Genomic DNA, 19,593 nt, shown 5'->3' with positions numbered 1-19,593 from the left:
CCTCTAATAATTTTTGGACACTTTGACAGGGTAGCATGCAACACAAAGGTTTGTACTCATGTGTCTGCTGTCTAGTATGAGTATGATGAGATGAAGTCCATCACAATAAATTCATCCAACATCAACTGAAGGAATGGGGAACTGGCGGCCTGCAGCCCGCTTTTTGTAGAATACATTTTCAACAACAAAAAATATACTATACAGTACCAGTCAAAAGTTTGGACACACCTACTCATTCAAGGGTTTTTCTTTATTTTTTACTATTTCCTACAATGTAGAATAATAGCAAAGACATAAACTATGAAATAACACATGGAATCATGTAGTAATCACAAAAGTGTTGTCAAATCAAAACATATTCTAGATTATTCAAAGTAGCCACCCTTTGACTTGATGACAGTTTTGCACACAATTGTATACAGAGAGATTATTTCACTTATAATTCACTGAATCACAATTCCAGTGGGTCAGAAGTTTACATACACTAAGTTGACTGTGCCTTTAAACAGCTTTGAAAATTCCAAAAAATTATGTCAGGGCTTTAGAAGCTTCTGGTAGGCTAATTGACATCATTTGAGTCAATTGGAGGTGTACCTGTGGATGTATTTCAAGGCCTACCTTCAAACTCAGTGCCTCTTTGCTTGACATCATGGGAAAATCAAAAGAAATCAGCAAAGACCTCAGAAAAAAATTGTGGACCTCCACAAGTCTGGTTCATCCTTCGGAGAAATTTCCAAACGCCTGAAGGTACCACGTTCATCTGTACAAACAATAGTAGGCAAGTATAAACACCATGGGACCACGCTGCCGTCATACTACTCAGGAAGGAGACACGTTCTGTCTCCTAGAGATGAACGTACTTTGGTGCAAAAAGTGCAAATCAATCCCAACAGTGAAGCACGGGTTTGCAGCATCATGTTGTGTGGGTGCTTTCTGCAGGAGGGACTGGTACACTTCACAAAATAGATGGCATCATGAGGGACGAAAATTATGTGAATAAATTGAAGCAACATCTCAAGACATCAGTCAGGAAGTTAAAGCTTGGTCGCAAATGGGTCTTCCAAATGGACAATGACCCCAAGCATACTTCCAAAGTTGTGGCAAAATGGCCTAAGGACAACAAAGTCAAGGTATTGGAGTGGCTATCACAAAGCCCTGACCTCATCCTATAGAAAATTTGTGGACAGAACTGAAAAAGGGTGTGCGAGCAAGGAGGCCTACAAACCTGACTCAGTTACACCAGCTCTGTCAGGAGGAATGGGCCAAAATTCACCCAACTTATTGTGGGAAGGTTGTGGAAGGCTACCCGCAACGTTTGACCCAAGTTAAACAATTTAAAGGCAATGCTACCAAATACTAATTGCGTGTATGTAAACCTCTGATCCACTGGGAATGTGATGAAAAAAATAAAAGCTGAAACAAATAATTATGTCTACAATTATTCTGACATTTCACATTCTTAAAATAAAGTGGTGATCATAACTGACCTAAAACAGGGATTTTTTACTAGAATTAAATGTCAGAAATTGTGAAAAACTGAGTTTAAATGTATTTGGCTAAGGTGTATGTAAACTTCCGACTTCAAATTTAATTGGGAAGTCAGTTTTTTTTTTGGGGGGGGGGGGGGGGGGGGGGTGTAAAATATGGGTTTTGAAATATCAGATCTGAGATTTACACAAACCAAATGCAGTATTTTGGTTAGGGAAGTGAGAGTTTTTGTTCCCCTCTGATCATATGTTTCAATTAACGATAAGGTTGGCCAATTTTACAGGGCAACATGCAACACAAAGGTTTGTACTCATCTGTCTGCTCTTAACTATGAGTCAATCACAATAAATCCATCCAACATCTACTGTATAGATCTACTGTTCTCATCATTCACCGATCATTTGTGTCAGCTCATGAAAGCTCATACTGTAGCTATAATGATACGCAAATGTATAATAAAGGCAATCATTATCTTGTAAATAAAGTTTAAGTCAAGGCATTATACACATGATGTGCCTGTTTATCGTGTGAGCTGCCAGCAGGCCAAACCAGCACATGATAGTATCGGGAAAATAGTTACGAGAATGTTGAGATCCCTGAAAACGACTCCACAGCATCATCAGATCACAGAAGCAAAGCCACGCCTACATGAAAGTCAATAACTTCATATGAAGAAACCCGGTTGCCAAAGAACAGTTCAACCTCGTTATAAAGTTACTACCTGGTATCCTCCTGACCTGTCTATTGCTAAGCAACATTAAACTCTGCTGGACCAGACGCAGGGGGGCAGAGAACCCATCATTCATAGCAACACGTGCTCTGACAGAATTAAGTTATTAAGGAGGTTGAGGGACAAAGCAGGTAATGACAATTTCTTAATTTTCTCAAGTCTAGAACGCAATGACATTACATAACAGAAAATAAATCAAACAACTAAGCTTTCACTGCAAGCATGCTCCAGCTGCAGTCTATATCAGCATTTATAATCCAGGGTCACTACACAACTCCCTCCTTTTTCAAAGAGCTGAATAAAAGATCACAGAAATGTTCCATACACACAAAGAGCTTATTTCTCAAAATAATTTTGCACAAATTTGTTTACATCCCTGTTAGTGTCACGCCTGCTCCCTTTCTCCCTCTCTGGCGCCCAAGGGCCCCAGCCTGCCCTTCATTACGCAAACCTGTCACCATCATTACACGCAGCAGCTCTCATTGGACTCACCCCTGGACTCCTTCACCTTGTTGATTGCCCCATCTATATCTGTCTGTTCCTCCGTTGGTTCCCCGTGTCAGCATTATTGTCGGTTACGTTTCCCCTGTCCAGACGCTGTCCGTGTTCTGTTTCATGTCTGTGTTTTCATTAAATGTTCACTCCCTGTACTTGCTTCTCGTCTCCAGCGTCTGTCCTTAAAGTTAGTGAGCATTTCTCCTTTGCCAAGATAATCCATCCACCTGATAGGTGTGGCATATCAAGAAGCTGATTAAACAGCATGATCATCAAACAGCATCTTGTGCTGGGGACAATAAAAGGCCTCTCTAAGATGTGCAGTTTTGTCACACAACGCCACTGAAGTCTCAAGTTTTAAGGGAGCGCACTATTGGCATGTTACTGCAGGAATGTCCACCAGAGCTGTTGCCAAAGAATGTAATGTTCATTTCTCTACCATAAGCCACCTCCAACGTTGTTTTAGAGAATTTTGTCAGTACGTCTAACCGGCCTCACGTGTAGCCACGCCAACCCAGGACCTCCACATCCGGCTTCTTCACCTGTGGGATCGTCTGAGACCAGCCACCCAGACAGCTGAGGAAACTGTGGATTTGCACAGCCAAAGAATTTCTGCTCAAACTGTCAGAGACCATCTCAGGAAAGCTCATCTACATGCTCGTCATCCTCACCAGAGTCTTGACCTGACTGCAGTTCAGTATCGTAAACAACTTCAGTGGGCAAATGCTCACCTTCAATGGCCACTGGCACGCTGGAGAAGTGTGCTCTTCATTGATTTTTTATTTAACTAGGCAAGTCACTAAAGAACAAATTCTTATTTACAATGACGCCTAACCCAGGCTAAACCCGGATGACGCTGGGCCAATTGTGTGTCGCCCTATGGGACTCCCAATCACGGCCGGATGTGATACTGCTTGGATTCAAACCAGGGACTGTAGTGACGCCTCTTGCACTGAAATGCAGTGCTTCAGACTGCTGTGCCTCTCGGAAGCCCATGGATGAATCCCGGGTTCAACTGTATGGCATCTATTGGGCAAGCGGTTTGTTGATGTAAATGTTGTGAACAGAGTGCCCAATGGTGGCAGCGGGGTTGTGGTATGAGCAGGCATAAGCTACAGACATCGAACACAATTGCATTTTATCAAGGGCAATTTGAATGCATAGAGATACCATGATGAGATCCTGAGGCCCATTTGTCGTGTATTTCATCTGCCGCCATCACCTCATGTTTCAGCATGATAATGCATGGTCCCATGTCGCAAGGATCTGAACACAATTCCTGGAAGCTGAAAATGTCCTAGTTCATCCATGTGTAAGGATTCTCCTCCTCCTTCTGAGGAGGAGTAGTGAGAAGGATCGGAGGACCAATACTCAGCGTGGTAAGTGTCCATAATGTTTAATCAAAATGAACACTGAAATACAAAACAATAAATGTGAATCAACGACACAAACGAAACAGTCCCGTGTGGCACAAATACTGACACGGAAAATAAACACCCACAATTCAAAAGTGAAACCAGGCTACCTAAGTATGATTCTCAATCAGGGACAACGATTGACAGCTGCCTCTGATTGAGAACCATACTAGGCCGAACACAGAAATCCCAAATTATAGAAAAACGAACATAGACAACCCACCCAACTCACGCCCTGACCATACTAAAACAAAGATATAATAACAGAACTAAGGTCAGAACGTGACAGTACCCCCCCCCCAAAGGTGCGGACTCCGGCGCAAAACCTAAACCTATATAGGAGGGTCTGTCCGCGGTGGCGGCTCTGGCGCGGGACGTGGACCCCACTCCACCATAGTCCTTCTCCACCTCTCTATTCGCCTCCGTAGCCTCTTAAGAGCGGTGATCCTCGCCGCCGACCTTGGACTGGGGACCCTCACCAGGGGTCCCGAATGGACGGGAGATTCCGGCAGCGCCGGACAGGCGGGAGACTCCGGCAGCGCCGGACAGGCGGGAGCTCCTGTAGGGAGGAGACAGAGAGACAGCCTGGTGCGTGGGGCTGCCACAGGGCCCACCAGGCTGGGGAGACCTACAGGAGGCCTGGTGCATGGAGGAGGCCCGGATGGACCGGGCTGTGGGGGGAGCACTGGAGCTCTGGTGCGCAGCCTTGGCACCACTCCTCCAGGCTGGATGCCCACTTTAGCCCGGACCCTCCCGAGTGCAGGCACAGATTGAACCGGGCTGTGGGTAAGCACTGGAGCTCTGGTGCATACCACTCGCACCTCTCCCTTCGGCTCAATACCCACATTCGCCCGGCACGGGTGGAGCGCAGGCATAGAACGCACTGCACCCTCCCAGCGCCTTGGAGACACAGCACGCAGCGCCGGCGCAGGATACCCTGGACCGAAACGGCGTACTGGAGACCAAACACGCTGGGCTGGCACAACACGCCCTGGCTGGATGCCTACTCTCGCATGGCACTTGCGGGGGGCTGGCCTATAGCCCACCGGGCTATGAGCGCGTACTGGCGACACCGTGCATTTGACCGCATAATACGGTGCCTGACCAGTAATGCGCTTCTTCCGATAAGCACGTGGAGTGGGCTCAGGTCTCCAACCTTACTCTGCCCCACTCCCCGTGTGCCCCCTCCCCAAAAAATGTTGAGGCTGCCTCTCGTGCCTGTCGCACTGCCGTGCTGCCTCCTCATATCACCGCTGCTCAGCTTTCGCTGCCTCCAGCTCTGCCGGCGATATTCCCCAGCCTGTGCCCAGTGTCCCTTGCCGTCAAGTATCTCCTCCCATGTCCAGGAGTCCGGAGATCGCTGCTGCCCGCTACCACGCTGCTTGGTCCTTGGTTGGTGGGTGTTTCTGTAAGGGTTCTCGTCCTCCTCTTCTGAGGAGGGGTAGTGAGAAGGATCGGAGGACCAATACTCAGCGTGGTAAGTGTCCATAATGTTTAATCAAAATGAACACTGAAATACAAAACAATAAACGTGAATCAACGACACAAACGAAACAGTCCCGTGTGGCACAAACACCGACACGGAAAATAAACACCCACAACTCAAAAGTGAAACCAGGCTACCTAAGTATGATTCTCAATCAGGGACAACGATTGACAGCTGCCCCTGATTGAGAACCATACTAGGCCGAACACAGAAATCCCAAATTATAGAAAAAATAACATAGACAACCCACCCAACTCACCATACTAAAACAAAGATATAATAACAGAACTAAGGTAAGAACGTGACACCATGGCCTAAATACTCACCAGACATGTCACCCATTGAGCCAGTTTGGGATGTTCTGGAATGATGTGTACGACAGCGTGTTCCAGTTCCTGCCAATATCCAGCAATTTCGCCCAGACATTTTAGAGGAGTGGGATAACATTCAACAGCTTGTCGTGCTGCATGAGGCAAATGGTCACACCAGATACTGACTGGTTTTCTAATCCACCCCGCTACATTTCTTTAAGGTATCTGTGACTAACAGATGCATATCTGTATTCAGTCATGTGAAATCCAGGTATCTAACTTTTGCTTATCACAATATTGATTGATTGAACTGGGACTTTTTATGCCTGTTTCTGGAATTTTGAATAAACTTGATTTATTGTTCTGAAACCCTATGTCATCAAATAGTCTTACAAGTGCATGTCGTTTTACTCTAGGTTTCTGAGATTGACTTGGTTGAATGAGGATTTTTAACATTGGTTAATTTGTCCATTGTGACCCCGAGTTGCTGGAATAAAAGAACCTGAGACCGAACTATAGGTACTGAGTGCATTGGTCAGCGTCATAAGAGGGGTGATTCTGGGCTTAGTCAATCCACGAAATAGTGGCCTCTCATAGTGGGCTACGGTGGAAGCTCTGGCCTGGACGATCCTGGTGGAACGAGAGCGAGGCAGCATAGGCACTAGGCACTGAGGATAGCCCACTTTACCATATGGCCCTTACTGTTGAGTTTGAGGAACAGTCCCTAGCTGTAAACTAGCTCAGTGGTAAAGCAGAGTGGCATCAATCAGATCTGGGGGATGAATGACAAGGGATAACTGACTGCTATTGGGTAGGCAGGGTCAAGCTGAGTTGTTCGTTTTGCAGAGGTGGTATTTTAGCTTTGCCACTCCAACAGCACCCTGGTGAGAGCACTGGGAATGGACAAGCAAAATATTTTGCGCCCCTGTCTTTTACAAAGTGGGCACTGCTTATCTCAGGGCGGCATCAGCGCTCACCTAAAACCCCCATATGCCACTGGTTGAGAGAAATTGTCATTGTTTTCGGGCAGTGGTCGGCCGTGGTCTTATGCAACCATACCAAACATAACATATCATAATGATGTGAGTATCCTGGATTTAAGTGTACTATGTTACGTCTAGTCTATGAGACCAGGCTGCCTCGCGAGCCCACCCTGTCTTGCTGCAGCCTATAAATTGAAGTGTTTTTACGATATGCAGACGTTATCTGTACTGTCATGAGAGTAGATCGATTCCTTTCAGTTCACACATATTTTTCTATCTGGCTTCAGCAGGTAGGTCTTTATGCATGCTTTATTTTGCCTCTGCATACTGAAAGTTTACTTATGATGTCAAATGTTTTCATTTACAAAATATACTTGGCAATTATATATACATATATGCCGACTGTATTTCTAACCTTTTACCCAATTTTTATTAAGGGTAGATAGAGATAATGTGACATAAAAACGGCTTTAAATATTGTAGAGTACCCGGCGGGATGTGGCCAGACCAAGACTCGAACCATGGTCAAGCGATAGTCAAACCAATACTTCAACCGTTATGCTAAGAGGTCCAAACCTCTTGCTGAGGTCGCTAGGTGTTGGGTTAATATCGCTACAATATTTAACAATGCAGCAGATTGAACACAATCAGTTTAGAACACATTGCAAATGCAGTAAGTGACCACCTGTCTCTGACTGTCTCTTTGTAGCAATGAGGACCCTGCGGACCAGCAACACCCCAGGAATAGGATCCACTAAACCAGAATCTCCAGTGGAACACAGTGGAAAGACAACATCAGCTGGAAGAAAGTTTAAACATTTTACACTGCCCCCTATCCTTAGAAGGAATTCCAAGAGCAACAGCCACGTCTCCTTTCCAGATGTACCCAACACATCCAGTCTTATAGCTGCCCCCCAGAAGGGTGAGTGAAACCTACAACGAGTTCTCTCTCCACTTCTCTATCTGTAATTCCATGTCTTTTTTTTAAAAAACATTTTATAATTCCTAGGTTATCATAGGTTATCATAAAAATCCCAGATATTAAATGTACATTTTTCTCATGACTGATTTATTTGTTTATACCACATCTGTAGATAGTTCTAACCAATGATGTAAAAGTACTTTAAAGTACTACTTAAGTAGTTTTTTGGGGTAGCTGTACTTTACTTTACTATTTATATTTTTTGACAATTTGTACTTGTAATTCACTACATTCCTAAAGAAAATGTACTTTTTACTCCATACATTTTCCCTGACACCCAAAAGTACTTGTTACATGATTAATGCTTAGCAGGACAGGAAAATTGTCAAATTCACGCCCTTATCAAGAATACAGGTGGTCATCCCTACTGCCTCTGGTCTGTCATACCTACTAAATATAAGTGCATTGTTTTTAAATAATGTCTGAGGGTTGGAGTGTACAAGAAAATGGAGCCATCTGCTTTGCTTAATATAAGGACTTTGAAATTATTTATGCTTTAACTTTAACTTCTGATACCTAAGTATATTTTAGCAATTACATTTACTTTTGATACTTAAGTATAGTTTAAAACAAATACTTTTAGACTTTTACTCAAGTAGGTAAGTATTTTGCTGGGTGACTTGAGTAACCTTATATTAAGGTATCTATACTTTTACTCAAGTATGACAATTGGGTACTTTTCCCACCACTGGTTCTAACACGTCATACATGTACATGTACATGTATATGTACATGTTTTGTGGCAAATAGTTTAGACACTGTAAACACAACACTGTTTTTGTTGTCTTTTCCCTCAGAGTTGTTGACTTTTGAGCAGAACCTTGAGAGAAATCGCCTCTCTGCTGCTGGCCAACAGCTGATAGACAGAGAGGAGCATCTATATGGACGGATCTCAGAAGTAGTTCAGCCGACCACAGAGAGGGAGAAGGAGAAAGAGCAGCTCGCCAGAGATCGCAAAGGCCTCCTCAGCCACATAGACCTGGCTGTGAAGAGTTCTCTCAGTCCGGACAAAGACAGTCTGGAAGTTCTGAAGTCTGCAGTGAAGGCTATCCTACAGGAGGAGGAGCAGGATAGGCGATGGCTGAAGCAGGAGAGTAAACAGCCTTTCTGGAGGCCCAGTGAGTGTAGACGTCACCACAACACTGTCATCCAGAGCCTGGTGGAGGAGTGTATGGTCAATGCCGAATTGCCCCCCGAAGAGAGCAACAAGCTACGCTCCTCCCTGCAGAGGGACATCTGTGGGAAGGGCAGACGCCTGCAGGAGGACCTGCTGAGGGTGGTGAAGGATGTGAAGGGCTGTTATCCAGAGGACATGGATATCTGCAACCTGTATGGAAAAATGTACCACCAAGCCTTCAGTGCAGGGATGAGAAAGATTGCAGAGTATGGACTGGGCATGATTGACTGTTCTTACCTCCTGCATTGGGTGAATGTTGCCTACCCAGAGTGAGTGATATCTTATTTTTGTTTGCTTATTCAAATACTATATAAGGAGGTTAGGAGATATGACTGACTAACATAGTAACTCCTGGTTTTTGTCTTAGGATTCTACAAAATCTGGAACTGACCAAGGCGATAAACCCTGAAGCGTTGGGAAAGCTGTTGACTGAAGAGTTAACAACACACCTGGAGAATCAATATCTTACTCACCAAGAGGTAAATATTATTTAATATAAATGTGTCCTGCAAATTGGAGCACAGCTTTCTGACCCATGTGTTTATGTTTTCAAACAGAAAAATATTAGCTTTACCCACCTAGATGTGAATAATTGATTGTAGATCATTTAAAAAAGTTACGTTTACAGTAATTATCCCAGAGATAAATATATCCCTTGTTAGATAATGCATGGTTTTGTTTATGCTCTATTTTCAGACAGAGGTGCAGACATTGATCAACAAAGTGCTGAATGTAGAGGAGCAAGCCTGGAGGGAGGGATCTGTGCCAGAGCTCAGAGACAACTGTTACTTTAGCCCCTTGGCCATCGATGTCATTCAGGTAGACATCATATAGGAAATATTTGGCATCTTCATGCCTATATTGCTCTTACTATTCAGTTAGTCACAAATTACGTTGTTTATTTCAACAGAGATTAATTTCAAATTCACTTTCTATTTCTCTGTCCCTTGTCGTGGTAATTTCCTGTATTACAAAGTGATTGGAGCGTTTACAAACCACACACAAGTCAGAGTTATACTTTAAACTTCATCTTTTAATAATATGAGCTTCACCATAGCCCTTTTACTCTCAGATCAATTCAGTGTCTATAAATGAATTCTGAGAGTGTCAACATAATGGCAACTGAGATCTTTTATAGCAAAGATCCACCCCCTAGTCAACATGACAAACCACAGGTCTTAGGAAAACTGCACAAAGGAAGACTTTTACTTGAGAGAGGAGTATCCCATAGCCAGACAGCATTATCTATACATTATCGTTCAGTTTGCTCTCTAAGATAAGGTTCTAATCTCGTTCTTGGTACTTCATATTACCAAAACATTACCTCATCCAATGGCATATTAATTGTCAATTCTAGATACACCCATCTCAAATACACCCCCTCCTGGACAAGCTCACGGAGGAGAGTGAGCCTCTAGGTCTTATACTAGGTCAAGAGAAGGGCAACATCAGAGGGGACATACAATGGTTCCAGACACTGCCATACTCTTCCCCCAAATGGGAAAAGTAGGGAGTGACTGGTGTACAGACATTGTGGAGCCAACTAACTGGTTCCCCATTAATCACACCATCCCTTCACATGGTTTAGGAATAGTTAGACACATTCACAGATAAGACAAGCCTGACCTCTCCCCTCTCTGGGCCCCAAGTAACTGAGCCCTAGCTGAGAAGGAATAACTGCAACCTGCCAACCCTATAGTCCAAAGAGATACATTCTAATAACAAATATCTCACAAGCATATTGTGAAAATAAAACATATTATCTATGTTACCCAACTAATCCCCAACACCCTTTAGTTTGTTCATGCTGCATTCGAATCAGTAGAGACAGTTTTGGGAGACACGTCCAAAGTCCAGATGATTGCGTGCCTGTTGAAGGACTTCTTGAATAGGTAATATAAGCTATTTGCAGGACAGAATTGCATGTTATGAATCATGAAGTAACAATGCATTGTGTTGTATTCTACTCCAAATACTATCAAATCAAGATGATCTATTACTAATGTACCAAATTACACACTTCCAGCTACAAGAAATTCCAGGAGAAAGTTCTCAAGGGAAGCAACAATAGAAACAGCGGAACTGTGATAATGGCCAATCTTTCCTGTGTTGAACAATTTAGGTATGTTTTATTTTCTCTTTATGTGATGTGATGTCCAAATTGATAGGACCACCATGACATAATCTAGTCATCTAATTTGATCAAATCAAACTTTATTTGTCACATGCGCCGAATACAAGTGTAGACATTATCGGGAAATGCTTATTTACAAGCCCTTAACCAACAGTACAGTTCAAGAAGAGTTAAGAAAATATTTGCCAAAATAAATGGGGGTAGGGGGGTCAATGTAATAGTCTGGTGGCAATTTTATTAATTGTCCAGCAGTCTTATGGCTTGGGGGTAGAAGCTGTTAAGGAGCCTTTGGGTCCTAGACTTGGCACTCCGGTGCCGCTTGCCATGCAGTAGCGGAGAAAAAAAGTCAATGACTTGGGTGACTGGAGTCCCTGACAATTTTATGGGCTTTCCTTTGACACCGTCTATTATATAGGTCCTGGATAGCAGGAAGCTTGGCCCCAGTGATGTACTGGGCCTTACACACTACCCTCTGGAGCGCTTTACAGTCAGATGCCGAGTAGTTGCCATACCAGGCGGTTACGCAACCGGTCATGATGCTCTCGATGGTGCAGCTGTAGCACATTTTGAGGATCTGGGGACCCATGCCAAATCTTTTCAGTCTCCTGAGGGGGAAAATGTTTTGTCGTGCCCTCTTCACGACTGTCTTGGTGTGTTTGGACCATGATAGTTCATTGGTGATGTGGACACCAAGGAACTTGAAACTCTCGACCCGTTCCACTACAGCCCTGTTGATGTTAATGGGTGCCTGTCCAGCCCGCCTTTTCCTGTAGTCTCCGATCAGCTCCTTTGTCTTGCTCACATTGAGGGAGGAGGTTGTTGTCCTGGCACCACACTGCCAGTTCTCTGACCTCCTCCCTATAGGCTCTCATCGTTGTTGATGATCAGGCCTACCACTCTTGTATGGTCAGCAAACTTAATGATGGTGTTGGAGTCGTGTTTGGCCACGCTGTCGTGGGTGAACAGGGAGTACAGGAGGGGACTAAGTACACACCCCTGAGGGGCCCCAGTGTTGAGGATCAGCGTGGCAGACGTGTTGTTGCCTACCCTTACCACCTGGGGGCGGCCCGTCAGGAAGTCCAGGATCCAGTTGCAGAAGAAGGTGTTTAGTCCCAGGGTCCTTAGCTTAGTGATGAGCTTTGTGGGCACTATGGTGTTGAACGCTGAGCTGTAGACAATGAACAGCATTCTCACATAGATATTCCTTTTGTCCAGGTGGGAAAGGGCAGTGTGGAGTGCAATTGAGATTGTGGGAGCGATATGTGAATTGGAGTGGGTCTAGTGTATCCGGGAGGATGCTGTTGATGTGAGCCATGACCAGCCTTTCAAAGCACGTCGTGGCTACCGACGTGAGTACTACGCGGTGGTAATCATTTAGGCAGGTTACCTTCGCTTCTTTATCCGTGTCTTTGTTCAACCACGACTCAGTGAAACATAAGATATTACAGTTCCTTATGTCCCGTTGGTAGGATAATCGTAATCGTAGGTCATCAATTTAATTTTCCAATGATTGCATGTTAGCAAGTAGAACGGAAGGCAGTAGAAGTTTACTCGCTCGCCTACGGAATCTCAGAAGGCAGCCCGATCTGCGTCCTCTTTTCCTCTGTGTTTTCTTCACGTAAATGACAGGGATTTGGGCCTGTTCACGGGAGATCAGTATATCCTTCTCGTCAGTCTTGTTGAAGGAAAAAGCTTCTTCCAGTTTGTGGTGAGTAATCGCTGTTCTGAAGTCCAGAAGATATTTTCGGTCCTAAGAGACGGTAGCAGCAACATTATGTACAAAATACATTTAAAAAATAAGTTACAAACAACGCAAAAAAGCTAACAAAATAGCACAATTGGTCAGGAGCATGTAAAATGTCATCCATTCTCTTCAGAGGCGTCTTAATAAGTCATTCTACCTGTATGATTCCACACAGGGACTATATTGTGAAGAAAGCAGATCTCTTCCCAGTGGATATAAAGGAATGCTGTTTGTCCATAGTAGCTGATATGAAAACTTGTGGCTACAGATATTTAACAAGCCCCATACACAAGGACCTCAAGGTATTGCTGACTTACACATCTAAAATCCAGGCTTTGTGAAAAGTTTGACTTTGCATCTGAGAAAAGGAAGTAATATATGGAATGTATGTACCTACTAGCCTGTCATTGGTCTTGATATTGATCTGTTGTCTATCTGCCCCTTCCTCTCCACACACACACACACACACACACACACACACACACACACACACACAGTCTCAGTACAGAAGTCTGGGAACGCCCATATGGTTGGAGAAGAAACATGTGTTCGAGAAGCTGTTGGAAGGAATTAACAAACACACCCAGGATGTTACGGGCTTGACTGACTCCTGCCATCAGGTAAATTGATTGACAGATCGATTGAAAGATGTAATGGCTGATTTATTGATAGATTGAGAAGTTGATTGATTGAATGGCTGGTTATGCAGGAGCTGCTGAGCCAGCTGCACTTGGAGGTGACAGTGGAGTACGTGAGGAGGCTACTGAAGAGGAAGATCAAGCTGAGAGACAAAGAGATGCAGGAGCAGGCTGCCAGGTCGGTGTGGGAGGATGGCCAGAGACTAAACCAACTTTTCACTGAAGCGGTGAGAATACACGTACACGCACACACACACACGCACACACACACTGGAAATAACATTGTGACTGTTTTCACAGGGTTCCAGGGAGGAGTGGCTGAGTGACATTCTGGCCAGGATTGCTGAAGTGCTGAAACTCCAAGACATTTCCTCCATACAGCTGGAAATAGTAACTCTGGGGCAAGCTTACCCTGATCTCAGGTTGAACTGTCATACTTCTTACTCACATAACTGTTATTACACAACACTGTAGCTATGTGATTTTGTATCTCCTTTGCGTACTATGTAGTGATGGCTGATATTGACACAGAAATAATTCAGGTCATAATGCTAAATTCAGTTAAAGTTCATTGCACAAGGCCAATAACACACTGCAGATGATTCTGTGTTTGAATTGAACAACAGATGAGCTCACCATTTTCCCCTTTGACCCACAGTGACGTCCAGGTGACCGCCCTGCTTAGCCTCAAGTCCAACCTTTCTGCCTCAGCTGTGAAGAGGATAAAGAAGACCCTCCTGGACATCCAAGACACCACCAGCTCCCAGGATGGCCCATCCTTTTTCTCCAAGGTATTGGGTTTCCACTAGTCACCACTAGCGTTTTGGTCTTAATTTAATGTTAGGGTTAGTCATGAGGTTAGCAGTGTGGTTAAGGTTAGGGTTAAGGTTAAGGCTAGAGTTTTAAAATCATATTTTGACACGAGAAATTGTAAAAATGGGTATGGTTTATGATTTTGTGGCTGTGGGAACTAGTGACAACAGGTCAAATGATTGTTGAACACTCTTGAGTCAAGTCTGTAGTGTATTAGACTGTTGCAAAATAGCTTGCCTTTTGTATATGGGCATTCTTAAAGGGACTTATTTCACATGGCTGTGTCTTATGAGCCTTTGAGGGTGCTGTGAAAAGTAGACATTTGTTATATTGTATAATACGGTTATTTTAGGTTACTGCAGTTTTTTCCTCCATGAGAATACTGTGTTCTTATTGCTTCTTATAGATTTGTATGTTGTATTTTGCATGTTTAATTATTTATGTAATAAAAAGGACTACGCATTACATCTGTAAGGCACCTCTGTATATTTCCCTGTCATTTCTTCTTCATGGATTCAAGAAGTACGAGTTTATTGAGTGTTTCCTTCCTTACTCAAGGATTTCCCTCAAATTGGCTAGTCAACCATTCTAAGTCATTGTTACTATTTTGTCAACGACAAAGAGAAGTATACACCACTAAGTACTTGTCTAGCCGACTGTGATTTGTTTTGTGTATCAGTTCCAAGGTAAATGCTTACATTACCAGTAAGCTGCCTATTACTTTGGAAAGAGGAAGGAAACAACATTAACAGGATAGGCTGCCAATACTTCCAGGTTAATGTCTCCCCCCTGGAAGACTATCAGTGTTTTGATAATATGTTGTGATAAGGATTTAAGGGGAAACACCAGACCTTGATGATAATATCCCCTGGGATTCAATTGAGGAAGCATGCAGTTGGTGGCTTTTCCATTTAAAAAGATAAGCTAAATTCCATCCTATGTCTCTAATGGGGCCATCCAAAACGCATTCAAATTGAGTTACTGATTACTGTATGTGTTGTGAATTACTATACGTTTTGGAATTTACAATATTATATAACTACTCCCACAAGCCAAGCAGACTGTTCGGGGCTTCTCCTTCTCAGGAGAAGAGCAATGACCAATAGCCTAACTGCCTATCTCCATCTACAGGGCACTATTGGTTATACACTCATTGCACATGAACAAGTCATTCCACAAGGCATGTTTTAGGATTAACCTCAAAATGAAAAACTTGATCTGTTATCCAATTTCAGATATATCTTATTATTTATCTTTGATACATTAAAAATAATAAGTACCTTTACATATTTTGCCAACTTTTTAAACAGAACTCCAAATATTGTGAGGTCAGTTGCGAACTTGAAGGTCATGTTTAGTGCGGTCATCCACCTGAGGCGTCCCACCCTCAGCAACAGAGAAGGCAGCCGTACCAGGTTCCAGACCTTGTTTGGGACAGGTAAATCAGGTACACCTCCTGGTTTGCCTCCAGCACCTCCCGGGTCTGTGTCCGTGACAGGCCTCCCTTCCAACGCAGCAGGGCTGGCAGGTGCTCCGTACTACAACGAGATAAACATTGATCAATACATAATACTGTATATATCAAGCATGTACTCGAGCTAATCTCTATGTAATAAATCATGCAGACTTTCGAAACCCTGTGGTATACTCAGTGTTAGGAGGGGCTGTTTTACCTTGTCCTGGAGCAGTCCCTCAGTATCTCACTGACTGTTACCTTGAGACTTTCAACATCGCTGCTCTCCAGTACTTCTCTCACTTTCAGCTGTATGAGGTTCCACTGTTCAACATCACAATTCTGATTTAAAAAACGAATGTCAGAAGAATTTTGGCCCTTTTCTGTCATTACACATTCTGAGATGAACTAGCTGTATCTGATCAGGTAGAGAGAATAAATGTATAGTTACTGGTGTACAAGTCTAGCTATCTCACCAGGCCTGAGAATATGGAGTAAAAGAGCTCGGCATCATGCGTCATTCTTTGCCCACGTTAATCCCATCTCTTCACCGGCTTCCCATGGTTGCTCTGCACCAGGTGTTGAAGGTACAGAAGGGCGGAGGTACAGAAAGGCTTTGTTAATCACAATCTGCAGAGAGAAGGGAAAAAATATGTATAATAGAATATTCCCAACAGAACAAGGGACAAGTGTTGAGTACCTCACTTTACAGTTTTGTTATAAGTGCAATAGTAATGCTCTCACACCAGATGTGAACAGTAAACACACCTTCTGCATGTCCTGGTCTTTGGGAAGGTTCTGGAACATTTCTTCAATCTCTTTCATTTAATTTTCCATTTGTTCATCCTCTCTTTTGAAATACTTCTTCAGGAAAATCTGGGGATCATAAAACATTGTAACATCGTCCAGTTTCTCTTAATGTTTTCATTCAGGAATGCACCTGTGCAAATTTAATTGGTCTTTCCAGGAGAAACTTCAAAGCAAGAGCTTCCATCCCCTCAAGTGTTGAAATGGTTTAAACACAGTCAAAACTTGTGTCATCTCTGGAAATCGTTGGAACATACTGCCTGCAAAAGAAACATGATAATTTATAATCATAATGGTTACCATGATCCAACAATGATACATGAGATTTGATTTTATGTCATGCTCATTGTAATGAAAAAAATAATATCACTACTGATTGCAAACAGCATAAGAAGAATAGAGAAACTCACTTGAGTTCATTGCAGGTGTTGAAAGTCTTGAAGAAGTGCATTGTACATGACAAGCCCATTCTTGCTTGTTTCTGAAGGTGTTTCTTTTCAACATTGACATACCTGCAAAGTTTAGCACATTAATTCAACATTGTGCCTAGTCAAACAGTTATAGACCATGAAACAGTTGTGGTACTAAGAAAAAGCGAGACCTACCTTTTTATGAAGTCCTGTAGCTCTTGCCAACAGACTATATGTGCCATGAGCATCAGAGTTTGGCTCATCATCTTTGCTCTTTGGAGCACAGAATTGATGCACTACGCAGAGGAAGAAAAGAGACATGGAGAGAAATGTCTTAGTATATACACGGTACATTCTCTGTGCACATCCCTGCTGGTTGAAGTACCTGAATGACATCCTGATGCAGGCGGATGAAGGCATCTTTCCCAGACACATACACCTCTCTACCTGACTATTCATTATGAAGGATCCTCCTCAGTGTTGTAGAGCTGTCTTCCTACAGTGGGTCAGAAAGAAAGAGAGAGAGAGACTCAGGAGGTGTACTGATAGACCGAAATGAGTTACATATTATATTCACAGGAACTGCTTGGATTATTATCACAAATATATGTTTAAAACTCGATACATGTTAGAAATCTAACCCTCAAGAAGTAGGACACCTGTACTGATTTGTTAGTTTTGAGATGACATTAACGATCCTATACGTGATTCACCAGCACAGTGGCCAGTAGTTGCCTCTCAGCCTGTGGGAAGCAGTCGGTCAGAAGGAGAAGGTCAACTGCTTGGAGAGCCTCATTCCAGAGGTCAGGGTATCCTAGCAGCTCCTGACTGGAAAAATAACCCAAAACATGTCATTGTTAGACTGAGTACCTGTGTAGAACACAGTAAAGACCTCCTTTATTCTAGTAGGTAAGACAGTTAAGAACAAATTCTTATTTCCAATGACAGCCAACCGGTGAACTGCCTTGTTCAGGGGCAGAACAACAGATGCTTACCTTGTCAGCTCAGGGATTTGATCCAGCAACATTTTGGTTACTGGCCCAACACTCTAACCACTAGGCTACCTGCTGCCCCATTGTGTCAACAAGCTGGAAGATCCGGTGTAGACAGTCAAACGTACACAGATGATAGCAAGCAATCAAATGCCTCAGCATAGTTGAGCTCCCCCAGCATAGTTCTCTGCACCTCCTTTAGGTAGCACTCCAGTTGATTCATAGTGTCCTCTGCTGGCAGTTTAGGGAAGTGTTTGTCCACAGACGCCTCCATATGGTGAAAGTACCTTTATTATACCGTACATGTACTCTAAGTCGATTCAATATAAATTGAATACTAATTGTTTTGGTCATAATACATTACATTAAAATAATGAATTGATCCCAAGCAATGCAGACATATCTTCTTGCTTTTGGAACAAACATGATGAATGACAAACAATAGGTAGACCATAGTAAGAATCTGGATCTCACCATCTGCAGGTAGTGTACTGTTCCTCATCAGAGGACTCTCATCCTTCCTCCTTACTTTTTATGTTCATCAAGATTAATCTCTTTATGGTTCTCTTTTGGGTTGATTGTCTGACACACTGATTGCCACAAAAAGTACCAATGCTGAACCCAACTGGTCCTCAGTCAGAATCCAAGTAGGTAGATATTAGGATGTAATATCTTGAGGGGATGGAGCAGGTGCATGTACAGTAGTACAAATGAGGAATACTGGAAGTCACAGTTTGTCAACCAACCACCAATGTCCATACAAGAGGCTGTCTGCCGAACTATGTACAGTAGAGCTGAAGCAGGGAATTCCCCCCTTTTCCCATTAGTGACACTCCACAGTCATGGTGTTGCTTTCAGTTTCTGTGGCTGCATTGTATTGGATGCCTGCCTATATAACATTTAATTTTGTAACAATATACTCATTGTGAGGACTGTTTTTTTTAAAGATAATCCTGTTAATAGTTAATAGGACTAACTGATGAAAGGACACAATACATTTAAAATGTGTTTGAAAGATAAACATGCTGGAGGTTATTTAACTAGGCAAATCAGTTAAGAACAAACACTTATTTACAACAACGGCCTACCCTGGCAACACTGGGCCAATTGTACACCACCCTATTGTACTCCCAATCACAGTCAGATGTGATACAGCTTGGATTCAAACCAGAAACTTTAGTGACAACTCTTGCACTGAGATGCAGTGCCTTAGACCACTGCGCCACACAGGAGCCTATTACAGTGTAGAACTTTCCTATATGGGTGAACACGGTCTACCCTTTTGAATTTTCCCAAACTTTCCTAGGTCTGGAAAAAAATTCAAGGAGTGGGGGAGTAGTTACAACTGCTCTACCTGGTTGTTTTAGTCTACACTCATACAACCAAATTCCCCAAACATTCCTCCTGGGATTATTGCTATCCACTCATAACTGGCCCTGACATGCTGGCGGCCTGGCTTCATAGAGAGAAAAAAAGAAGAGGAAAAGTTCATATATTTGTGTCTGCCACAGTAGAAATATATTGATTGACTGTGA

General features: G+C 43.1%; 1 protein-coding gene across 1 annotated transcript; it reads left to right on the top strand.

Annotated features, from left to right (window-relative positions):
• The first annotated feature begins 7,113 nt into the window (after positions 1-7,113).
• LOC139383921 (tumor necrosis factor alpha-induced protein 2-like) lies at positions 7,114-14,880 on the top strand. The gene is made up of 12 exons (XM_071128533.1): positions 7,114-7,198; positions 7,618-7,830; positions 8,688-9,336; positions 9,435-9,546; positions 9,764-9,886; positions 10,865-10,959; positions 11,094-11,189; positions 13,121-13,247; positions 13,443-13,565; positions 13,655-13,810; positions 13,884-14,005; positions 14,242-14,880. The coding sequence occupies exons 2-12, from the start codon at positions 7,620-7,622 to the stop codon at positions 14,390-14,392; spliced, it is 1,965 nt and encodes a 654-aa protein (XP_070984634.1). The 5' UTR covers positions 7,114-7,198; positions 7,618-7,619; the 3' UTR covers positions 14,393-14,880.
• The last annotated feature ends 4,713 nt before the right edge of the window (positions 14,881-19,593 follow it).

This window comes from Oncorhynchus clarkii, chromosome 25 (assembly GCF_045791955.1).
Source record: "Oncorhynchus clarkii lewisi isolate Uvic-CL-2024 chromosome 25, UVic_Ocla_1.0, whole genome shotgun sequence".
NCBI lineage: Eukaryota > Metazoa > Chordata > Actinopteri > Salmoniformes > Salmonidae > Oncorhynchus > Oncorhynchus clarkii.
This window is presented reverse-complemented; position numbering and strand designations above follow the sequence as displayed.

What these genes read in the sequence shown, in the direction of transcription:
- LOC139383921 (XM_071128533.1), top strand. Translation starts at nt 7,620, where the DNA reads ATGAGGACCCTGCGGACCAGCAACACCCCAGGAATAGGATCCACTAAA. An exon ending in TGGCCATCGATGTCATTCAG is followed by an intron (nt 9,887 to 10,864) that starts GTAGACATCATA and finishes AACACCCTTTAG; the next exon opens with TTTGTTCATGCTGCATTCGA. An exon ending in CAAGCTTACCCTGATCTCAG is followed by an intron (nt 14,006 to 14,241) that starts GTTGAACTGTCA and finishes TTTGACCCACAG; the next exon opens with TGACGTCCAGGTGACCGCCC.